The 25387-nt window shown below is 36.2% G+C and overlaps 1 protein-coding gene across 1 annotated transcript in view; it reads right to left on the minus strand.

Annotated features, from left to right (window-relative positions):
• Nucleotides 1-2845: 2845 nt before the first annotated feature.
• RYR2 (ryanodine receptor 2 (cardiac)) overlaps nt 2846-25387 on the minus strand; it is a gene marked incomplete at both ends in the record, with an annotated part of 65457 nt that continues 42915 nt past the window's right edge. Inside the window, 15 exons of the mRNA XM_010157909.1 lie at nt 2846-2936; nt 4226-4446; nt 5428-5597; nt 6881-7001; nt 8261-8366; nt 9444-9630; nt 10289-10424; nt 11798-11901; nt 13122-13254; nt 13827-13941; nt 15794-16067; nt 18840-18983; nt 22702-22807; nt 22930-23130; nt 23662-24463. Of these exons, the coding sequence (XP_010156211.1) occupies nt 2846-2936; nt 4226-4446; nt 5428-5597; nt 6881-7001; nt 8261-8366; nt 9444-9630; nt 10289-10424; nt 11798-11901; nt 13122-13254; nt 13827-13941; nt 15794-16067; nt 18840-18983; nt 22702-22807; nt 22930-23130; nt 23662-24463 (2911 nt within the window). The remainder of the gene's footprint in view (nt 2937-4225; nt 4447-5427; nt 5598-6880; nt 7002-8260; nt 8367-9443; nt 9631-10288; nt 10425-11797; nt 11902-13121; nt 13255-13826; nt 13942-15793; nt 16068-18839; nt 18984-22701; nt 22808-22929; nt 23131-23661; nt 24464-25387) is intronic.

The following is a 25387-nucleotide window of genomic DNA, read 5'->3' on the forward strand; positions in this document are numbered from 1 at the left end:
GAGTGGGGTGTGAGAAAGACAACCAGGTAGTCACACAGGTCAGTGAGGAAAGATGAGAGGAGCTGACCGGAGCAGAGGTCCCCATCAGCCTATGGAGAGAGGGGCAGGCTGTGCCCCTGCAGCCATGGAGGGTCAGGGGAGAGCAGAGACCTGCCCTCAGGCCAGGGAGGGCCCCACGCCAGAGCAGACAGCTGTGCCTGAAGAACCCATGACTCCATGGGATTCCCACGCTGAGGAGGCTGCAAATCCATGGAAGGGAACCATGCTGCAGCAGTTTGTGAAGAACTGCAGCTTGCTGGACGGGCTTATGCTGGAAAAGGGCCTCCTCCCGAGGAGGAAGGAGCAGCAGAGACAACGTGTGATGGACTGACCACAGCCCCCATTCCCTGTGCCCCTGTGCTGCTGGTGGGGAGTAGGTAGAGAAACCTGGAGCAAAGCTGAGCCTGGGAAGAAGGGAGGGGTGGGGGGGAGGTGTTGTTAAGATTTGGGTGGTTTTATCTCTCCTTATCCTACTCCGATTTGATTGATAATAAAATAATGATTTTTCCCCCCAAGTGGAGTCTGTTTTTCCTGTGACCATAACTGGTGAGTGATCCCTCCCTACCCCTGTCTCCACCCACGAGCCTTTCCTTGTATTTTCTCCTCCCCATCCCATCACAGAAAGGAGTGAGCGAATGACCGGCATGGTCTTTTGTTGCCAGCTGGGCCTAAGCCATGACAGTGGGTAAAATAATAGAACCATGATTTCACCAAGTTCACAATTATTATTTACATGTCAGAGCTATTCAACAAAAACTCCCAGTGTGACTTATCTCTTCTGTGAGCTGTAAAACCCACGAGACTACCCTCCTGACCTCAATTACAACTGGTAGAGGAGCTTTATCCTCTCTTCTTCTCATTCATTAAATACATATTTCAGGGATACTTTCTTCTTAAGCGGTTAGAAGATTCCAGATTATCAGGAACTCAAATGACAGAAGGACCAGTTATTGGGTATTTGCCAAAGTGAAACATCACAAATTTTGCACTTAATTTGTTCTCTATATCACAGAGTCGTGGACAAGAAGAGGAGAAATTCTACATCTGTCAGTAAAGGCAATCCCAAAGAACAAATGTCTGGCAATAGAGAAGTATGAAAAAACTAGTCCTACTTAGGGGCAGATTTTCTTAAGGCACAAAATGAGCCTTCTATAAACTATAGCTGGAATTTTAATTCAGAGTTCATTTTAACAGTTCCTCAGAGAAAAATATCATTTTTTTCAACAGCACTATGCAAAGCATGTTGGCAAAATATTACAAGTCAAAGTCAGTAAAGAGCTGACAGGATTCCCTTTTTTCTAGTCAAAGCAAATACCAATGCATGGAAAAATGCATATATTAATAGCATAAATGTGCAGAAATAAAGACAGGCATTAAAAAAAGTTGATTTGAACTGAGGATTTTGAATATCAAAAATATAACCTCAATACTACGCAGTCCTGTTATCATTTTCGCGGATCAGAAAAACAACCTATAGAACGCATTTGTACATCTTCAGATTTAAATAATCTGTTATTTTCTATTCAATATTTAAATTGTCAAATGATTAAAGAATAAAGGGAAAGAAGAACTTATATGCATAGATAATGTGAAAAAACCAGAAGTTTTATCATTCATGGAGAACCACAGGTATCTTAGAATTACTAACTGAAAGAGTCTAAGATGCATCTGAAAACATTTTTTTTTTCCAAATACATTCTATTCTACAATGGCCAGAGTTCAGGTTTGCTTTTGGACAATGTGTGAGTCCTAATATATTTGTATATATTTTTAAATCTAGCCAAGACTAAAGGCAGGTTTACACTTACAGAAGTCCCTGATGAAGCACTGAACATAATTTATGAGAGAATAAAAACAAGGCAGCTCTATCCCAGAAAGTTCACACCAAGTTATACAGGAAAAGCATCACAGACCTGAATTCATATGTTGCCTAAACTGATGTTATATTAATTGTAGAAGCCAGGAAAGGTATTCACAGAAGATCGCACTCAATTCTGGTTTCGCCTTCATTATTTCCTCTTCTCTTTCCATTCAAATTACATTTTCAGATTCATGATTCACTTGCAGCTGTCTCTTTAGACTACTATAACCTGTTTGCCTGCACAAGTCTATAATGAATATGCCTGGTACTTTCAAATCAGAAACACATTAGGTGATATAAGCAGGATTTTCAGTAATCACTGAATTACTATAAGTGAAACCTTTGGAAAGTTCTAGTTCTATCTTGAGATAAAGTTTACTTTCCTCAGAAGCTCCTATTAGTAGTCTAGGTGTCAGCAGACAAAATCATTTGCCCATGTTAACACCATGGTTCATTTCCTTCCTGTTCAGTTCAGCAATATGGGAAACTCATGGAAGTCATGACCTTCAGGATCAAAAAACCTGCTGTCCTAGATAAGCAGCTCTTTCCCCTGCAAGAAACCTGAAGACCCTTAGCCATGCAGGTAGCACCAAGTTACTATTTGGTATTTGAAGCACACAGAATGACATAATGCATTAGAAGGTCCTCTTCAGGGCAGTATACTAAATTATCAACTGCTTTTCTCACACATGGATCCTAAAGAATGGCTGTTCCAGCATCTCCAGTTTGACTGGCACTTTCTGAATTCTGGCAGGAATTCAGTCTAATTCAGTAAATTAGACCAAATTCCTGTCAAAGCAGCAATTTGTCTATTTATCTTTAAGATTATGGTCTTAAATTATTTCAGAGTGGAGATAAGGTAACAAAGAGAATATTCTCCATGCAAGGATTTTCTGTTTCATTTTGTTACAAGGAATGCTGCTGAATATTAAAATACACTTTTACCTTCAGAGGCATCTTTGCATGTTCATTTAATAGAGGAACATCAAATACTAATCTTCTCAGCAAATGCTGCATCATGGAAGGCCTCAACTGCCTGAAAGTAGACAAACCATTTCAAAGGGGTGTACCAGCATAATGTCATGTAAATAATTAGTAAGTACCTTAAAGCAACTTCTCAGTTCTATGCCATTCAAATTCTTCAAATTCATAAAGTAATAGGATTTCGCTTGTGGCACTAAATAATGTGTCCAGAAGAAAGTAAACAATTGCATAGCAAAGGAAACTTGCTGAACAAGTTGAAAAATAAATGCTTTAACGAAGCAGAAAAAGTATCTATAGACAAAAAAAAAAAAATCAGGAAAAAAAATTGAATTTTGATATTGTATATTATGATCAACATGCCCATGAGTAAAGGCTATAAAAATAATTTCTTGTAATATATCTCAATGGCTCTTAAAAATATCCTAGAAACTAAGACATAAGAACACTAACTTAAGTACTAAAGAAGACATGCAGCAGTGGGTACCAACTTGAAGGATGGAAGAAATAGGTATACCATGTATGTTAGAATGATGTGGGCACTAAACCTTTCCAGATAAATAGCAAATATAATATATTTTATATTGGTCCATTATATTGGATCTTATCAACTGAATATAAATATAAAATGGTCAATGTAATATATTTTATAAAGAAATTCTATATAGTAGTTTTTTTACAGTACTGTAGTATAATTGTCTGTCATTTCTAAACACATTTCTACATTATGCAAAAGAATTATGGTGAAATATTAAAAACAAGTCTGGTGATTTGAAGACCTAAATATTGCTAACTTTAATTAGAAATAAATTCGTATGTGACTAGTCAAATTGAGCTTGTATGCTTATTAAAAAAAACTGTTAATAATCAACTGGTTTTGAGACTGCATATACCCAGACAAAATTTCTCCCATACGTGTCAATAATGAGGTATAACAGTACTAGTCATTGATTAGGATTTCAAATATAACACAACAGAAACATCACCACAGAATGGTATAATCTACTCATCATGAGCCATACTGTTAATCTGTACAGCTAAAAGTTTTTAAATGGCACTGCAGTGTATGCACAATTCAGTGTTTCTAAAGCTTTGTCTTTTTGCAGTATGCTCTCTTAGTTAATTACCAAGGTTTTAATTTTAAAAACTCAATGACAGAGAAATAATTGAGTTATTAATAAGTTGCAAACTGAATACAGTGTATTTAAAAATATCACAATCATCTGCCAGAAAAAAAGAAATCTTAATTATGCTACTGGTGGCATAGTTCTGCATTTCTGTATTATAAATATCATAGTTACTCTATCAATTAGCATTCCTGTCCAGCCAGGAATATGTTCTTACCCACAGATAGACAGCAAACACTCTTCAATAGAATCTCGCTGAGCTTTGGTAAGAGAACATCCCTTTGAGAGTCTGTACACCGTATGTAATAAGGAATCAATGAGGGAAGCATGGTGTTCTGTGCCCGCAAAGAGAGGAGCACATCTGGTCAACAGAGGCAAGACTGCAGTGCAAAGGTATCGATTCAGAGCCAAAGCCATATCCGTAGCACTTAAAGCAGCCTATGGATTAGATGGGACAGAAGTTAGATTTGTCTTATTGGTGTTGTTACAGATGAAAAATAAACTTGTTTGGTTTGTTTTTGTGGTAGTTATAAAGAGTGAAATTTCCAAAACACACAAATGAGGATTTGATACAAACTGGTAGCTGGATGCCTTCCTTGTTTTCCTGTTTCTGAAGTCTCGCAGATGGCTTTTGTTTTGTTTTAAATTAATGAAAACATTAACACTAAAGATCACCATTCGAAAGCAAAACAATTTTCAAGACTATATTAAAGGATGGCATAGTTGCAGACTTCAATGTTATGACCTGATTTTGGAGTGTTTTGTTAAGCATTTACAAATCTCAGTATGTTTTTGTGTTACGATTAAGCTCAAGTTCCAAGTGAGAAAAAAATCCTCACCTGCTCTTTCTTTAACAGCCACATAATTATAGGGAAATCAGAGTCCATGTCTTAGACACCACATAAGCTCTCTAAATCCAATCTTTCTGGACCAAGCCAGGTAAGAAAAATTAGACATAAATCAGACCCAGGGAAAAAAGCTAGCAATTTTGACGAGGAACTAAACAAAAATATATTAAAAAAAATAGTGATTTCCTAAATAAATGAATGTAGATGTCACTAACATGAATGGAAAAGAACACTTTCTGTAAATGTGTGGAAAGAGGCTCTCAGTTACATGCTTCATAGGCAGCTGATCTGATTTTGATACTATAATGCAAGCTCAGAAATTCTCCTGGTTAAAGCATCACATCTTTTATGGATAGGGATTTCAATGGGGGCTCTTTATAAAGTGATCATCATTCTGCAGAATGCTTTCTCACTGTTTCTTTTCAAAGTTCAGCAGCAACAGACACCTCATCCAGCATTTGAGAAATGCAGAAGACAACATGAAGAAATAAAAAATGTTTTCCAGGAATGAAAACATTTGAGTGTTCAGTAAGATAACAGAACTGAAATAATAACAGGCATAAACCCTTACCGTATCTAAGGAAGCAGCAGCACGAAGATCGGGCAGAAAGCCAACTTCAAGAAGGTGTAGAAGAAAATCCTGGTCCTCAATTCCATAGACCCTGTCAAGGAACAAAACCATGGCTGCCTTGTGATCTGGGCAAAACCCCGCAGACATGTCAGGTTCCACCACAGTACCATCTAAAAGGAAGAAATAAGACTTCAATGACAAGGATCATCCTTCACCAGCAGACTAGGTAGTGCTACTACTTGTCAGAGATTTTGAGTCTGTTAAACAACTAAGCATCTTCCCCATGGTTTTATTTACACAAAGGCAACATATTCATAGCTAACTGAAATAGAGTCCATAGGGCAAGTTCTACCAAGCTGGACCTCAAAGTCCATACACATCTTTCTGTTCATGCTTTGTGTATTAAGGGATTCTTATCAGTTGATATTCTAGTATGATAAGTACCCAAACCATACTAATTCATCTAGAGAACTAACTAGTTAGTAGAAGAAGCAGACAGAAAGTAAAAAATACTACATTTCTACATCAAACACCCCAGGAATGAAGCACTGGTGAGCATATCTAATGTTTGGCAGTGAATTAAGGTTGTGCTAAGAAGTCCTCTGTATCAGAAATATCCTGAAATATCTCATAGGAAGTCATTGAAATATTTTTAAATTTTTATACTTTCATTTTCAAAGCCAAATAATTCTGTATCTATGAGCTGTACTCTATGCTACTGAGACACCACCTACACACCTATCACTATTAGGAATGTAAATAAATAATGGTGTAATAGAATGATTGACCTTTTGGATTTTCCTACTCTAAACTATTGGGTATTCTTGTGCCCTAAGTCCCTAGACATCCCATGTTGCAACTGCAATTTTCTATCTCCAGACACCCAAAGCAGTAGGTGTAACACCTTTCCCTTTGATATTGATGCTCACATAGCTCCCACTATTGCAATCACTTCTATGACGGCAGAAAGCTAAGAAATGCATTTGCATGTGTATGTCACACCTATAATTTCACCATAGTTGCTGAGGAACAACTCTGGTGTCTTAGTAAAGACTGCTAGAAACAATTCATAGGGTTAGAACACCAAAATCTAAGGAATATATCAAGATATATATCAAGATAAGATATTTTTTAAAAGTTCTGTGATTTTAAAAACTGTTTTTGAAAGCATGCATTTTTAAATTTCTTTTTAAAATTGTAATAGATTTTTGGAATTTAATTTAAATGAATGGGATGAATATCAGTGATTTAAGTGTACACAGAACTATTGCATATAGCCTGCAGAAAAAATTTTGAAATGTTTGAAATACACATGATTTCTATTTCATACAATAAATAGTTTATTTCTGTAACATTTTTAAATACTGAGAGAAGTATGAGTATCAATATGGGGTTAAATGACAAAACATAAGAATAGGATGGGAGAAAAAAAAAAATAGAACAATCATCTTACCTTTAGCTATGGTTGGCATGTGGAAAGGGATACTAATTACTCCCACCAAATCTTCCAGTGGAATCAAGGAACGTAGAATTGATCTAATTCTAATGGCTTCCCCTTTCCCAGCATGGATTAGCTAAGGAAAAGACATAAAAAACCCACCAAAAAATTAACAAGGTTTTCTTTTTATCTTGTGTACGTGTTCAGGTTCTGGAAACTTCCTGAACCATAAATACACAAGAATGACTGCTGTCAAAATCACATTATAATTACTAATTTTCAAGCAATCCGGTTTGAGTGTTTTTTTTCCGTCTTTTGGAAGCATATGTGCAAAGTCTCAAAATCTAGATGTTTGGTTATTAAATAAGACTAAGCCCATTTTCAGAATTGAATGTTAGGTAAAACAGGTGAACAAACCATATAAAACAGGTGAACAAACCATCAAAATATAGTGGTGGAGAGAGCAAAATCAGGTTTTCAGATTTAAAAAGTCTGTTTTTCTTTCCTGGCCAAATCACAACAAGTTTTGTGTATCCCAGTTGTTTTGATTTTGTTTTTAAAAAGGCAGCAAGACAGGGAGAAAGCAAGACAACTTTTTTATTCAAACAAAACAGATATTCATACACTAACCTTATTATATTTTTATCTCTCACCTTTCTTAAATTATCCATCTCTGCACAAATCTGATACTGATCTATATGAATGAGGGCACATTTCAGAGTGAAATGAGAAACTACACATAACTAAGTACAATCTCTAATGAATAGGACCGTATTTTGAAATACTTTCAAGCTCTTAAGAACTAAGTGGTATGGGCTTGTTTTTTTACAGTGTGTATAGTACTTTGTATTTAATGGCTGAAATAGTGCTATCTTACCTTTGTGAAGGTTTGTCATTGTGAATAAAGATTATGAGATATCGATGTGTATGTCCAGAGATGATGCTTATTCCTATGTTTTAAAAGAATACCCTACAACATTTACTCTTTTTATACATGATTTAAACACTCTGTTTAAATAAGTGCATGAAGACAGCAAAACCACATTTAAAAAAGAAGCAAATCACTCTGCATCATCACAATGAATAGAGAAACTTGAGGGGTTTGATTGTCACAATGGACAATACTCATGACAGAATGTTGTTGAAGACCAACCAAAGGGAACAGTAAGAAGAAAAGCAGTGGCCACGTTCTTTTGAGAACGGCTGCTGAATAGTTTACAGAAATTCCTTGCAAATTAGCAGATTAACACATTATGTACATTAAGATACTACATAGCCATACCACAGCTTTAATATTTGGTAACATGTTACTGTGAAAAAGCCAAATAGAAAACCACCAAGGAAACTGTACAACAACTGTCCTTACTTTCCAAGGCATGAAGATATAAAACTCACATGCATTTCAGGGGCACAACGTCCTAAGAGATCAATCAAAGCAGCATAAAAGGTCATGATTGCATTTCCCATGTGAATAGTGTCATCTTCTTGTTCTTCCATTTCACTATAATTAGTTAAACATTAAAAAAAAATTTAAAATGTTAAAAAATTGAAAAGACAATAAAAATACAAGAAGGTTTTAACATCTGCAATAAGTAAGGAAAATCACCTTACAGATGTAACAGCTTACATACGGTAACTTCCTGTTAACTTGTGGAATTTGAGCAGACACACACAGACTACATTTGTCCCTAAAAGATTGTGGTGACATCTGCATTGTTCTGTCATTTATCTGTCTCATTTTGCATCAGGAGATTGATTTTTAACTGACAGACAAAGAACAAACAGAATCATAGAATCACAGAGTGGTTTGGGTTGGAAGGGACCTTAAAGATCATCGAGTTCCACCCCCCCTGCCATGGGCAGGGACACCTTCCACTAGACCAGGTTGCTCAAAGCCTCATCCAGCCTGGCCTTGAACACTTCCAGGGATGGGGCATCCACAGCTGCTCTGGGCAACCTGTTCCAGTGCCTCACCACCCTCTCTGTGAAGAACTTCTTCCTGATGTCCAATCTAAGCCTCCCTGTTTTCAATTTGTACCCATTACCCCTTGTCCTGTCACTACAGGCCCTTGTAAAAAGTCCTCTCCCAGCACCCTTGTAGGCCCTTCAGGTACTGGAAGGCTGCAATAAGGTCTCCCCGGAGCCTCCTCTTCTCCAGGCTGAACAAGCCCAACTCTCTCAGCCTGTCCCCATAGCAGAGGTGCTCTAGCCCTCTGAGCATCTTCGTGGCCTCCTCTGGACTCGCTCCAAGTGGTCAATATCCTTCTGATATTGAGGGCTCCACAGCTGGACGCAGCACTCCAGGTGGGGTCTCACCAGAGCAGAGTACAGGGGCAGAATCACCTCCCTCGACCTGCTGGCCACGAATTCTAAAGAGGATTTAATATTTAGTTTCTTAAATTAATAGTGCACTAAATTAACAGTGCACTATTTGGTAGAAGACAAATCTCTATCCTCCATAGGATCCAAGGAACAATCTAGCTGATAATTCAGATCTTAAAACAAACAAGCCGTTTCAAGACTAAGATTATAAAACAAACAAAAATGATGGCAATGTAAGCAATTCCACTGAACCTACAGGGCTTTGCTAGATCCATTACTTGGGGAAGGTCCATCTCTTGTTGAATCTTCTGATATCTGTATTGCTTCCTCCATGGCAGCAAGTAATCCATTGCCTCCTTCTCCTCTTAGAGCTGGACCAAAACATTCAGGTCGACGGATAAGCAGTCTGACTACAACATTAGCATTCTCCTCCACACTCTCTCCTAACACATAGAACAATAACAAGATTTAAGATTGTCTCAAAGACTTGAAATGTAATCAGAAAAAGGTACACAAAAGTTCAGAATGCATCAGTAGATCCTTTCAACTACGAAACAGTTTAAATATCCTGAAAGAGTTACATAAACACACAAACATACTCTTCTATTATTGCAACAAAAGCTACAAAATAAAGCATTTTATTTAATTAAAAAAAAAAAAAAGACCTGAAGAAGTAACTATGTAATAAAGGATGTTTAAAGCATCACTGAAACTACTGACTTTTAGTAAAGTGAGAGAGTTAGTGAGGGGACCAATATATCTGCTAAACACTAAATTTTGACTATCTAAATCCTCATCCAAAGATGGATGTTTGGCTCTATGACTAGCATGGGGTTTATTATAAAAATATTTAGGCTCCCTACTCTACTTCCAAAGGAGATGTGGGCATTTCAAAGACTAAAGATGGATCTAAACAACGGAGTATAGGCTCACAGGACCTTAACCTGATAAGTTACTGTATGTCTTTCATAACAGTACTCTTCACACAAACTGTCTTTTCAATTTACAGTAACTTATCAGGTTGGCTTTTATTTGTCATTTAAATAGCAAACTTAGGTGAACATTAGAGAAAGTTATAAAATTTATAGGCTTCTACTCTACCATTGCAAAATACAGCAAAACGAAGAAAATCCAAATATCGCTCTCCTTCAACTGGATTCCATCCTATATCTGGGTAGCCTTTAGAAATCAACAAAGGACAACTCTGCAATCCACATCCAGCCAAGTAGCGAACCACCTAAAAGCAAGGTAAGGTGAAAAAGATATTAACTGCGAAAAAGAAGTGCAGTTTCAAAGGGAAGCAAGATCATACATTGTCTCAGAGAATGTGTCCACATTTATCCCTGACAAAACCATATTTGTATATTCCACATATCAGGAGAACAGCATTTTTAGTTCACTTTCCCAGTCTTTTCCTACTTCTGCCAAGAACTGCAAAGCCTTACATATCTCAATTCCATTTTTCCTTGCTCTAAATCACTGCTTTGCTATCTACATTTCATTTCTCTTGCAACCCTGAGCATTACAAATTAGTCATTTTTGTAGTATTCCCCAATTACACACTATCCATATTGAAAAACAAATCTTCTAATATAACTCACAGGTCTACTCTTTTATTTTAACCTTTTCTCTTTATTGGCCTTTTTTCTTTCTTTCATTTTAGACACACAGCGGTAACACTCAGTTTAATTCACACCTACAGTAGTAGTTTTCAGCTGATTGTCTGCTTCCTGAATTGTAATTGCATAGCCTTTAACCAGACAGCTTCTTTTTGCTGACCATTTATAGGAATGATAAGTTTAAAAATGTCTTTTAAAACACATATAGTCCATCTTTCTATTCCAAGAAAGGATCATCTGCACTTACATTACTGTTGACAGATGCTTTCCCATGAAAGTTATAGCATGTCCAGAATTGGAGGTCTTCAACGACAAATTGGACAATGTATTCCACTGTCTTACCTCCCATTACAACATGCTTTTTAGTGTCTGTCTTGAATCTGTCTTCCCATATTTAAGCCACTTTTCTTATCCACCACTGACACAGTAACTATTATTCTACTCTTTCTTGCAGCACCAATTCACATTTTCTACACAACTGTCACATGCTCTATTGAGTTTTTTATTCCTAGTCTACTTAATCGCAATTCCTTCAATCTTTTCTAAAGCAGGTTTAAATATTAGGAAAAAATGCAGATAGATATAGGTAATTATCTCCATGAATGTTTATGATATATTGTAACAAATTGTCACAAGGCTTCCAGTAACTTCATTTGTATTATGCCACCACAACATGTCACCATTAAGATAAAAAAGACAGATTTTTGCAGTGAAGATTTGTTGGACATTTACTCCACTATTCCCAAAGTAAGACCTGCACTTGAGGCAATTCCTTTCCAAACACACCTGTGTACATATTAACCATAAACTCAGTTCAACTATCCAGACCACCAGCAGAAAGAACAAACAATCAGATCCTGATAGCCTTCCTATGGGAGTTAGTAAAACTCCCATATAATTCTTATAACCTTGGATTTTGGTTCCTCCTGGAAACAGGAACTTTCCCCCACTTACATGGGAAAATAAAATGCTTGGTAAAGAAGCTACCAACCTTCTCCAGGTCAGGCTCTCTTAAAGCTAGTGCAAGTTCATTGTTATCCATCACAGAGGCTGCTGCAACATCTAAAGGCGTTGATCCTCGCATAGAAGGAGAGGCTGTTAAAATAAAATTTAGTTTCAAAACCAACTTCATAAAACCCAACAAATTAATAGGAAATACATGAGCAATTTTTTAAAAATAAATTTTTTTTATTAGTTAGCACATGATTATAGGAATATCATTTATGCCACTCAGTTTATAATGAATCATCCCACACTTGTACAAATTTGACATAGATATGAAATTAACATACATTGTAAATATTCAAGCTAGAAAAAAAATTTTTACACATTGCTATTCTCATCACATACTTTGTTTTAAGTTCTCATTCCTTCTAATTTTCCTAACTGATGCAACTTCTTTAGAGGAAAAAGTAGTGGGGATTTTATATCTAAAACACTGACATTTTGTCAAATGTATTGGAACAGAATATATCTTTAAGCTTTATAATATAAGACTGTATGTTACCTATTTCTTTAAAAACTGGTAGTCATTATAGCATTAGAAAAAGCTACAGTTTTTCACATTAACACTCCAGTTGCATTCAGTTTGGGGACTTTCTCTCAAAAAAGGTATTTACTTTACGCTTCTGTCCTGTACCTATACATTACTAAGGAATTTGTTATCATCAACAAAATTACTATGATGATTCTAAATAATTATATATTCTCAATTACAAGTACTAAATTAAATAAAGGAGAAATGTATCTCCTCTATAACACTTCAGCCTAGAAAACAGAAAGGATAACAGTTTAAGAAAGTATCAGGGTTCATTTTTGGGCATCTATACACACATACCAAAGCAAATGAGCTCTGTATTACTCCCACTGCCATAAGCATATACCATCTACAGAGCAAAGTCCAGGGTAGCAAGCTTGAGCAGTGAGAAGTAAGTCCTAATGAAATTCTGCCAGCACTTATTCATCATTTTCTGCATCAAAATCAGGATTTGCTTCAGTTCCTCAAAATGTGCAGCTAAACATCAACTGTCTTTTAACATACAAAATAGTGTGTATTAGATTGCCTCAACTTAATGCTATTGTCAGGGTTTTGAGTTAGCAATACAGTTAACAAAGATGTTTTTGCACTGGGTAAAGGACAAACTTCAACACAGAGGGCATGAACAGAGGAATGCAGAAAAACACAAGTGGTTTTATACACATACATGTTCGGGTTTTTTTCTAAATATATCTCTCTCTTTTTATATATATACATATATATATATGCAATTTTGTTCTTGGTTTAGAATTTCAAAAGCCACATACTTACTACTTACCAAGGCCAACACTGCTGTTTTCCAATAAATAGCTAAGATGATCAAACATAGCTTTTTGATTCTGCCTGCTGATGCGGCAAAAATAACATAGGAAACGACAGCAGTTTGCCACCATCTTTGGGAAAGTGATTTCCTAAGAAGCAAATAAAACCAGACTGAAGCTTAAACTCTAAGACAGGCATAAAACAACAAAAGGCCATTTATGTAACAGCCTTTTAACACACCGATATTTATGCATTGTATTCACTGCACCCTAGTGAAGTTAACTGGTTAGGTTTCACCCCAGAATCAACAGGGCTTTCTTGGCAAGTAAAAAGCTCCTTAAGCCCCAAGGATCAAGGGTTTAAAACCTCTTATAAATTTGAAAAACAAGAGCTATGTTCCCCCATAAATTCTAGATTCAAACATGAAAGAATGTGAATGCTCACAATACATCCATTTTTAATATTTCTAAAAATATCTCCACCTCAGTAAACATATAAAGTGCTATTTGTAGTTTTTTCTTTAAAGCATTTGAAATGTTAATTATATCTTCCTCCAGAAGGGAAGAATAGATTCTTCTAAAAACTTAGTCTACCACTGTTCTAATGAAAATTAGTAGGAGGTTATGGTCTCAGTAACTCCAGTGACTGCTCAGCACATTGCTGGATAAAGTTTTAAACAGCTATCTTCTAAACTCTGTCTTCTAACAGTGAATAGATTTACCTTGGATTCTCCTCCACCAAGCACATTTACCATCACTTCCATGACAGTTTCATGCATGCCTAAAGCTCTCATGAGATTTGGATGTTGGTAAAATACTTTATTATTCATGATGTCTCTACAGGAAAACAAAATTTACAAAATCGGATTAAAATGTTATGGACCAACAGTTCACCTACTATGTTATTTGCAAGGCTAATATATTGTGCAATTCTTCACCATATGAGGTGAAAAATTACCTCAAGGATTTTTTTTAGGTTGAGTTTCAATCTCTCCTGATAATCTATTTTTCTATGCACATTTTGGAAAAACCTGACCTTTCTTTTCCCATAGTATAATTATTGCCCTAATCACCACTTGATTACACCAGAGTAGGATGTTCTTCTATTTTCATTAGAAATTCCATTCCAGATCTAAATACATTTTCTGACAAGACCATGATCAAAACTGCTATAACTACTTTAATTTTAAATTCAGCTAATCAATATTTTTGACAAAGCCTACTTTTTAGAATACTTCAACCTTGATACATTTGACATTTGCTCTCAAAACCAAGAAAAAACAATTGCAGGGGAAGGAGAACGTATATCCAGTGATCCTCTAAGCATCAAAAACAGAAGCTGAATAAATTTTAACCTTAGTTCATGAGTTACTGCTCAAAAGAACTCTTCTCTCCTACATATTTCCGCAGAACATATTTACACACTTTAAAACCAATCCTGAAGATTATAATGTTAGTATTTTGAGATTACAATCAGATGCAGACATGTTATGTACAACAAAAATGTCTGGTTTAAACTTACTTACATTTCTAAAAGGTGTAATTAGTCCCGAAATTACACACAACCAGGAAAAGCAAAACATGAAACGTAAAGCCCTCAGATTTATTTTTTCCCATGCACAAGATTGCCAGAATCTAGTAATCACTCACACATTTTTGACTTCATTAGGTTAAGTGAAATGTAACAACTCAAATTTGAAGTACTAAGGTGGATTTAGAAATACCAGTATTTTGTGTCTCTTGACAGATGACAGACATTCCACTTGGCCAAAGCTTTAGCATGAGTACACTAAACATTGCAACAAACATGAGACACTGATGGGACTTGCTGGCAAGCTAAGAAGTTGGCATGGTTCATAATGACACTATAAAATTATGTATAGACATTATTTGGATATTTGAGATTTTCAGTAAGCTCAAAAAAAAGAAAAAGTTACTTTGCACAACAAAAGCTTCTCTTGTCCTTGCATTCCTGACATTGTTTATATAATGCTATCTTTGGTTGCCATTGCTCTTGCTGACTGGGGATTCCTAATAGATCACAGCTGATGTTTAATCTCACCAGACATCCCGCAGATGGTAATATTTCTTTGAACAAAGTAAGAGGGAAAGCCAGACTCTTTGCTCATAGAGAAGATCATATTTTCTTTACAGTTTTCTCCAAGTGTACTCCTTATTAGGATATATTTCACTATTATTAATAATATAATTAGAAATCCTGTGTTAACTACTTCTTCGTGCAAACAGCACCAACTACATTCAGTGCAATTAAAAGGTGGTGTTTGTAAAACATGTAGACAACTCCGTTATCTGACTGCTGGAAGGAATTGTATGTACCAACAGCTACCAGTCACTGCACTCATATAAAACGGACAGTATTCTTGACAGGATTCCTCACAGGCATACTGCTTAAAACACGGTAACAAGACATATCTTGTAATATCATAAAACATTATATACATGTTTTCAACTTCTCACACATCTTACTGATGTCATCTGCTTCTCTCCAAAAATGATGCATATAAAGCTGCGAAGGCGGTATCTTACAAGAGAAGACACTACGCAACTGATACCAGTGTCTGCATTTACACCCATGTTGACTGTTCACATTCAGATTTCACGCATAACCTTGACCATAACCATACAGCAAACAGCAACAAACATCTGTAAATAAAGAGATGTTATTTACCCTAATCCACGAATCATAAGTTTCTCTTCTTCCTTCCCCATTCTGACACTAAGCAAGGAACGGATTTGGCCAAGGGATGCCAGTAGATTGATTGTGTCTTCCACAGACACACTATTTATGGTGTAGGTCTTCGGTAAGGCTCGAACCAGGCCACCAATACCATCATACTGGCGATGTAGCAATACAAACATGGCCCTCACTAACTCCGGGTCTTCTATCACTGATTCCTGGGCCCAGCGTACCATTGTGTCTGAAATCAACTGCTGAAGAGTAGCTGTGGGGGAGGGGAAAAAAAAAACCAAACACAAACATAAAAAAATCAGCATTAATTGCTCATCTCTCAGAACTCATTATGCACATAAATTGGAATGAATTACGTTCTTAATAACAACCTTTTTCTTGGTATTTCTTTAGCAGCCTGCCAAAGGAAAATAAAAACAGGCAAGAGAAGCAGAAACAATTCAAAACCAAAAGCTTATACTTAAAATTAAAGTACAGAAAATAAATCTGATAACATAAAAAAATTATGAAGACATACAAGATGCTCACAATGTCACCAGCTCTATTTCTACATATTTCTTTCAAGATCTTTCCAGGAATTCAGGTCTGAGGGGTTTTCTTACATATCATGAAGTAAGACTGTAAAAATACTGTAAAAAGACTGTAAATTTTGTACTGTATATTTACATGTCCAAAGTCTATATACACTCAAAATTTTTTAAATGTACAGAACAGAATAATTTAACTTAGTCCTTGCCTAAAACCAAAGGCCCTTCATATGAAAGAGAAATTAAGAGATTCCAAACAAATAAATGGCACATAATTATCTGCATATTTTGAATTCAGTATCTAATGAAGCAACAAACCCATATCTGATATTCTCACTGGCAATTTTTATTAGTTGGGATATGTGTGTATATTTATATTTGGGAAAGTCATGTTAAAACAGACAAGCTATATAATGTCAGTTAAGATTTGAGACTACTGTTCAGAAGAATTACTCATGAACTAACAGTGAAGGCAAAGTATTTGATAAAGACAATTCAATAATGTGCTTTTTTCCATCTCAGGGAACTTCCATTCAGATTTGCAAGACTTTGTCAGATGAGATCAGGATCCTCCTCATAGTTATATACACTAGAGAATTTCACCTTTAGTACTTACCCAACTAACCAATTTATTCCCATGTTAAGCAGATAACCGTGAAAGCCTGACAAGGAAAATTTGATAATGCCTCCTGAAGTTCAATAAACTACCTAATAAATATCCTGATGTTGAAGAAGGTGGCTGATGCAAACAATCAATCAAAAATATTTTCAAATTAGAAATCTATGTCTTGAAACATTACGATGGATTTGGAGTAAACCAAATGCAATTTCATGCCAAACGCAAACAAGGAAAACATAAAAATAAAAGTACTTAAAGAAAGATATTGAACAGACAAGAGTTTACAGAAAACAATGTTTAAAAAAAGATGGTAATTTGTGCTAAGAACTGCTAATACACGGTAAGGGAAAAATAGAGCAATACTACTGTATTTTATTGTTACTGTCCCAACACTATAGGCATTTCCATTGTCATGCAGCTTAGCATTTTTTTAGAATAAAAACAGTTTAAAAATAAGTAAAAGGATGAAATTCATTTGATAATGTGGCTGATATTTCAGAAGGATTGAAATAAATAAATAAGAAGGAACACAATGGTAAGCTTCCTTCGGTTTTTGTGAAGGATCACATGAGCAGGCTGTCATTTGGCTCCTGTTTTGATAACTGCAATACTGCATCCCACCTACCGGTGTGTCTGGCTGTTGCCTTGCTTGCAATGAAGAAGACAAGCAGCCTAGCCACCACAATACTGAGTTGTGTGGGTGCTTATTTGCTCTCAAGGGTTGTATGGAATTTGTATAACATAATGCTGTCTTTCTACTAACATGAGAGAGAGAAAATTAAATTTTGTAGAGCTTTAGGCTTACTACATAAAAAAAAAAAATCCCAACCAAACAAACATTAGGAAGCTGTAGGATTCATCACCACATTCTGCAAAGACCTAGCCTCTAATTATCACTGCCTGATAACTGAAATAACAGTTACAAACTGCAAAGCTAGAAGGCACACTTATGAGGACAAATATTTCTACTTAAAAGAAAACTAAACTAACACTAATAACTGGCAGCTAAGAAGCCATCGCAGTGTAAGTACCCTGGGGAAAGCCCAGAACTTCAGGCATTTGCATTAACCAACCAAGTTAAAAGGCCAGTCTCCCTTGGAATTCTGTGTAGTCAATGATGGAAACCAAGATTTTTACCCAAGTCAGAATACCTGAACTGTGTGCCCAGAAATTCATTCCTCCTAGTAGGGTAGCAGTATAAAAAAAATAGAACATTGCAAAGTACTACCCACCACAATAAAGCAAAAAAATTATAATTAAGATCAGCATTGACAAGTAAAAAATAAATAAAATTCTATAATCAGTTGGCATCAAGTGCAGAACTTGGATGCCACTGGCAATGTTTCATATCAAAAAGGAAAGGCAGAAAGTGTCAGAAAAATGACAGAACAACCACAGTCAGAAAATCTTGAATGTTAGGTTGGGTGGGGAGGCTTCTCCTAAGTACAGTTTTGCAAATTACAGTCTAATCGCAGTCGTCTCTAATTTGGTGATCTTCATGCAAATACTCGTTTGAGTATCAGCTGCTGCAGCTGACTGTACTATCAAGTTCTCATAATCAGGACCTTGCTACAAATATTAAGTCTGCACCAATTCTACAAACAGAAAAACACATTCTGGAAAAATTATTACTTGAAAAAGAATCAGGGGTGAAAAAGCCAGTAGAAGAAATTTTCTACCACACTCCACTGGCAAACAAATCTGCCTAATATAAGAATTCCATCTGAGCTTGTTTTGAGTCAGAGCTATAAACGTTAAGGTGCACAGACGTTTCACTAAAAATTCACCTTGTTTTTTCTGAAAATATATTAAGAACTTCCTCCCCTCTTCTCTTGCCATTTGGAATTAGGATACAATAAACTGATTTAATATTGCTTACAGGATGTCTTAGCATCATCATCAACTGGCTTCTCAGCTTGCTTCTTCTTCAGATATGTAACTTTTTCCATAAGGTATAGGAGACGACCCCTAATGGTTAAGTCACTGTTTCCATCCAAGGTCCCATCTTCATCTAGTTCAATCCCTGAAATTAAAAAAATATACAGTTAATAGTAAAAGAATAAAATTAAACAACTTAAAAGCATGTTTTGGATGTTGTATGTACAAACATAATCAGATTGAACAGTTACAGCTACAAAAGAGTTTGATATGGGATATCCTTAACCAGCAGTTTGAAACAAGTATGGATGAGGCAGCAAATTACAGATAAAGATCACGTAATCATACTAACTTACTGTATAAATTGTGTGTTATTATACATAAAATACATAGTAAATATATTTTTGTGGTCAAATTCCCCAGCATGCATGTTTCCATGCTAATGCAGATGCCTCTTTTGGACATATGTAGCTCAGAAGTGCAGATATAGTCCCTACTGCCACAGTATGGTGCAACCAATACTAGTAAAGACTAGGAGATTTTTAGGTAAAACATATCATAGAAGTGAAAGAACTGAAGTTATAATAAATATACTTTCTAGTGACCAGTCAGAAGAAAGTAGTCACCTTCTCAATACAGTGTCTGTTTCATGATATTCCTGTAACAAGCTACAGACATGTTAAAAAAAAAAAACCAACACAGAAAAAAAACCACGCATGTGAGGCTTTACAGATTCACAGAACAGCTGAGGTTGGAAGGAGCATAACAAGCTACGAACGTGTTAAAAAAAAAAAACAACACAGAAAAAACCCACGCATGTGAGGCTTTACAGATTCACAGAACAGCTGAGGTTGGAAGGAGCCTTTAGAGATCATCTAGTCCAGCCTCCTTGCTCAAAGCAGGTTCAACTAGAGCAGGTTGCTCACGACCATGTCCAGCCAGATTTTTAGTATCTCCTAAGGTGGAAACTCCTCCACCTCTCTGGGCAATCTATTCTTGAGTTCCATCACCCTTACAGTAACGAAACAAACAAAAATCAGTAGAATTTCCTATATTTCAATTTGTGTTCATTGTCACTTGTGCTGTCACAAGGCATCAGTAAGGAAAGCCTGGCTCAGACACCTTTACTCCCCCCGCCCAAGAGGTATTTATATGCATTGATACAACCCCTCCATAAGCTTCCTCTTCAAGTTAAACAACCCCAGTCCTTTTAGTCTCTCCTCATATATAAGATGCTCCAAGAATTTAAGCATCTTTGATTCCAACTCCCTGGATTCAATACAGTGCATCCATGTCTGTGTCTCTTACTTGTGACCCCAGCTGCTGGATTTCCTTGCCACAAGGCCCATTGCTGCTCATGCTCAGCTTGTTCTCCACCAGGACTCCCGGGTCTTTTCCTGCAAAGCTACTTTCGAGTTTGATCCCTAGCCTGTCCTTGCTGCATGGAATTATTCCTCCCCAGGTGCAGGACTTTGCACTTCCCATTGCTGAACTTCATGGGATTCCTGTCAGCTCATTTCTCTCCAGTTTTCAAATTTATGCATTCATGCATACATTGTAAAGGAATTAAAAATCTCAACCTATACCTATTACTCACATTAAAACAAGCTCAAAGGTCATTCAAATATTTTTCTGGGTTCTTCAGATTACAATATAAATTCTGAGGTTAAGGGGTTTGTGGGGAGCTCCTTAGCAGTCTTGAATTTTATAGGCCATTTCTTCATGATATTACGTAATTCTTAAAATTTTTTGCATGTATTTTAAATTGTCTGGGTTTTTTTGTATTAAGTACTGTTCCATTTCCATTAAAAGTTATTTTGTTATATTTTTTCTCAAGAGAGTAATTGACTCTATACTAAACAAGGATCATCAGTAACATTTTTCACCAAATCATACTACAAAACGGTTTGGGTAGCAGTCTCCTCAACCAAACTAATTAATAGTAAAGGCACTGAAATGTCATCAATTAGAACACAGAGATGCTCTGAAATTACTAAAATGAAATGTCTATTTTCCCACAGTTAAGCTGTTCCCTGAACTTTACTTGTACTTTTCTGATTTGCAAACCACCAATGTAATTGCCTCTGAACCATTTCAGAAGATGTGAATCCCCAAGTGGCGACTGGCTAATCAACCAACGATAGGACTCAGGATGTGTAACTGTTTTACCTAATTTGCAATCACTATATTTTGAATACACAGAGTAATTAATTCTGTTCTACTGTAATGCCTCCTCTGATCCACAAAATTATTTTTCTAATGGAAGAGTATGCAAATTATCATTTCCCAATAAAGAAAGAAAAATAATGACAAAACTAGACCAAGTAATTTGAACATAAGAGAATGATGTTAAAAAAATGGAAAAAATCAAAGAGAAAAATAAAGCCTCTTCTCCTTTTAAACGTTGTTTCTAAATTCTTTATTTCACCTTCATTTTCTGCCAACTGACAGTTTATTTTGAATGTTCTGTTTCTTTTTTCTATTTTCTTTTTTCATTTAAAATAAAAATATTTCATTTGAGGTGTCATAATGGGCCTTCATCAAGTTTGTGGATGATACAAATCAGGGGGAGCAGAAAATGCACTGAAGGGCAGGAAGCTCAACAGGGTAGAGGTATAGGCTGGCAGGACACTCCAACTTCAGCAAGGACCAATGGAAAATTTTGCAACTTCGACAGACCAACCCCTTGTGACAATACAGCCTGGGCATGAACTGATCAAAAAAACATCTTAGTAAAAAGAACTTTGAAGATTCTGTCAGACAGCAAGGTAGACACCAGTCAGCAGTGCAGTCTAACAGAAAGGAGAGCTAAAAATATCCTGTATTAGCAGAAACATAATCACTAGCTCAAGGCAAGCGATTATTCCCCAGTACTTGGCTCTCGTCAGATGGTATTTGGAATACTACATCTAGTTTTGGGTTACCAGCTTCGCTGGGCAACCTGTTCCAGTGCCTCACCACCCTCTCTGTGAAGAATTTCTTCCTGATATCTAATCTAAACCTCCCCACTTTCAATTTAAACCTGTTACCCCTTGTCCTATCACTACAGGGCCTTGTAAAAAGTCCCCCCCAGCTTCCTTGTAGGCCCTTCAGGCACTGGAAGGCTGCAATAAGGTCTCCCTGGAGCCTTCTCTTCTCCAGGCTGAAAAAGCCCAACTCTCACAGCCTTTCATCATAGGAGAGGTGCTCCAGCCCTGATTCATTCATATGAGCTTGACATCTAAAATAGACATTTTGGTACTTCATTTTTATATTGGTATCTTTGTATTTAAAATGTTCCTATATTTCCTATCTTATTATGCATAGAATTTAATTGTCCTTCATCAACTGAAGTGAGAAATCAAAACCACAGATTTAACTGCTCCTTTTGGTTATTAGTATATTTCAATACATGACAATTTTTGTATCTTCATGCATGTCCAAGAAGAATCAGCCACTAATATTATATTATACTGTGGTTACCATGGCCATAGTCAACTAGATACAGCAAAGACAACCTCTACCAACCTATGCAAGAGAGTGTAAGAGAAGGGGGATGGGGCAGAGGAACGCCTTGAATAACAGGTGAGATACAGCATTATTCGCAGAGTTGTATGGTGAAAAAAAAAAACCAAAAACCAAAAAAAACAACTTTTCCCTCATGAAGCAAAGCATATTGTATTCCCTTCTAGTTTGACCAGATATAAGAACATTTCCTTGGTTTTGACTACAAGCTGTGTATCTTTCTTTGATAGTAATTCATAACTGATATAGCATGATCTATAGACTACTTAGTTGGTGTTTCTTAAGTAAAATTATTTAGAAAAAATTCTTCTAAAGCTAATTTAATTTTAAAAGTAGAAATATTGAGTAAGACTACTTACCACAGTGTGTCATTAGGTCTTCATGGAAATCCAAGAGTTGATCCCGAATTTCTTCAGGGCAAGGACAATCATTTTTATCATCTTTAAAATTCAGCAGCATGTTAATCTTAAAGAATACAAAGTAAAGCGCAATGACACTGACCTCCAAAAGGAAACCCTTTGGAATCAAACAGAACTCTGCCACACACAGAGCACAACAGATAAAAAACTGTCCATTGTAAGCTGTACCTGTTCCTGAGGTGGGGATCGAAATTCTTTTGTTTTTCTAGCTGTCAGAGCAGCAGACATGTTCAGGGCCTGCATTACTTCATTGTACCGGAAGCGCTGATTCTCTTGAAGCTTGGCCACAAAATCATCCGAAAATGCTACAATGGCTTCTATTCGGTGTCGTACTTGGCAATCACACAGGTACTGAAGTAGATGACACATCTGAGAAAACAGCATCATAACAGAAAGAAGAGTTGCAAGCTAAGAAATACCTTGTTACATTATGCAGATAAGGATGGATTCCTTACAGCAGCAGTGACTATCAGCTACTAAAGGGACTAAAATCTTCAATGCTGTTGTTTACTACATGTGAAGTAATCCTACACCAGGAGTATCTGGCATCTGCCTCAGATATATAAAATGTAAGAGTTCTATTAACATTATAAGAGAATGTATTTAGCCCTTTCTTCAAAGGAATTTCTTTTCTGTCTGGATCCACAAAAATGAAGAATTCCCTGTTAGTGTCATTGGGAAATTAATGCTGTTTAATGAAACAGCAGTTGTTTGATCTATCGTGAACAAGTTTATATCATCAGCAAGATACTAAATCTTGTTGTGCCCTACAATGAAATAGGTTTGATATTTAACTTGATATAATTCAATTCTGTAGTCCTTGAAAGAGAAATTACCAAGTGAAGAAAAAAAGGATCTGTGAAGAAGTGGGAACAATCACTATCACAGCAGTATTGTTACCTGTAATTTAACAGGTTCTGGAAGTTTCATCTGAAGGAGTCCTTCCTTTGGCACTTGCTCTCCTCTGTTTTCTTCTTCTACTTCTTCTGACTTAAGCTCCTCTGAACTCAGCTTCTTCTCTGAGAAATCAATTTCATCCTCCTGGCTCATTGCTTCTTTGAAAACGCGGGGCTCAATCAACTGCAAGATGTGCTTCAGATCCCCATTGTGGAAGATTCCCATAATTAGGAGGGTATAAAAGAGCTTGATGAGAGGGACAAACAAAAATTCTGTAGACCCTCCAACTGGATCTCTGACATGGAGGCTGCCCTCCTGAACAGCTTCAGTCAGCATCTCTATGGTTTTGGCCTTTAAGATTTCCAGAGGGAATTCAGGACTGAACTGAAAGCATTCACTATTAATGCTTACAAAACTCGGAGAAGAGAATTGCATTCTTGGTCTTAATGAAGTGCTAAGTCCTATACCAGGCAGGCCATGTTTTTTGTTTTCATCAGGAAACAAAGTAATACTCTTTGTCTCATCTGTCATTGGAACTATAAATTCATTATTCATCATTAACCTGGCAGTTGCATAGGTATTGAGATGGATGTCAATGAGTAAGTCATAGTAGCCTGCACGTAATAATCCTGGCATATATTTATTCTCAATAGCATACAGGAGCTGAGATTCATCCACATGGCTACACATAGCATGGGCCACTCGGTTGTTGCCTAAAGCACAAACAGCTGAATATAATCGGAGGGTATGGTAGTGAAATTTCAGCAATTCTTCTTGTTCTGTCAGCTCTAAAATATCAATTGTTCTGCAGAGAAAAAAACAATACAGTAAATTCCACATCAGTGCAAAAACTTACTTAAGTGAAGGAAATCAAAATTGTGCGTAAGGATAACACTGGCACAATACCAGTTCTAGGACATTTTCCACATTTTCACTTTCATGTGAGAAACACTGTCAGCCTAAGAATTGAGGACTAAGAACAAAGTTCCATCAGCAATTTAATTAAGTCACTCCTGGAGTACAACTTCCATTCATTTCAGTGGGAAAGATCAAAATTGTTTGCTTAAAAAAGAATACTTCTTCATAATACAAACAAGAATTTGGATAATTGAAAATGAAGGTTTTTAAATTAGCATAGGTTGATATATTTATAGCATGTGTGGTTTTTAGATCAGTGGTCGCAAAATGGCAACAGACTAGCCAGTTCATTTGCAGAGGGTTCAGGGGCGGGGTTGCTTTATTTAGAGTTCTTACCTAATTTTTTATTGATTTTATTTTCAGTTTGGCACTGGCAAAATGCTGAAACATTTGGGTAACAAGGAAATCACAGGGTTAAGTTTCTTCACTAGCTTAAACTAAACGTAGTAAAATTAGAATAATGGAATAATTAAGTTGGTCATAAATCTTAAAATACCTCTACAATAACAGATCTTTGCTTATTTTACAGATTATCTTTAATAATTTATAAACAGAGTTCCTTTCATTTTCATTCAAACCTATACATACTATTAAAGAGTTTAGAGAGAAACTAGGAGAGGTTGGAAAAACAAAAAAAGGAGGCAGATTTTAAAACAATGAAAAATATGATTAATTTTTAATAGTAGCTTACTCAAAACACACTGCTTTTATTTACATGAGTTATAAATGCTGAGAAGACCTTGAGCTTTTCTTACAGAAATTTTCTAACATGTCTAGCTTCATAATCCTAACCTAGCTCTGACATAGTTCA

Source organism: Eurypyga helias, unplaced genomic scaffold, assembly GCF_000690775.1.
Source record: "Eurypyga helias isolate BGI_N326 unplaced genomic scaffold, ASM69077v1 scaffold9048, whole genome shotgun sequence".
Classification (NCBI taxonomy): Eukaryota; Metazoa; Chordata; class Aves; order Eurypygiformes; family Eurypygidae; genus Eurypyga; species Eurypyga helias.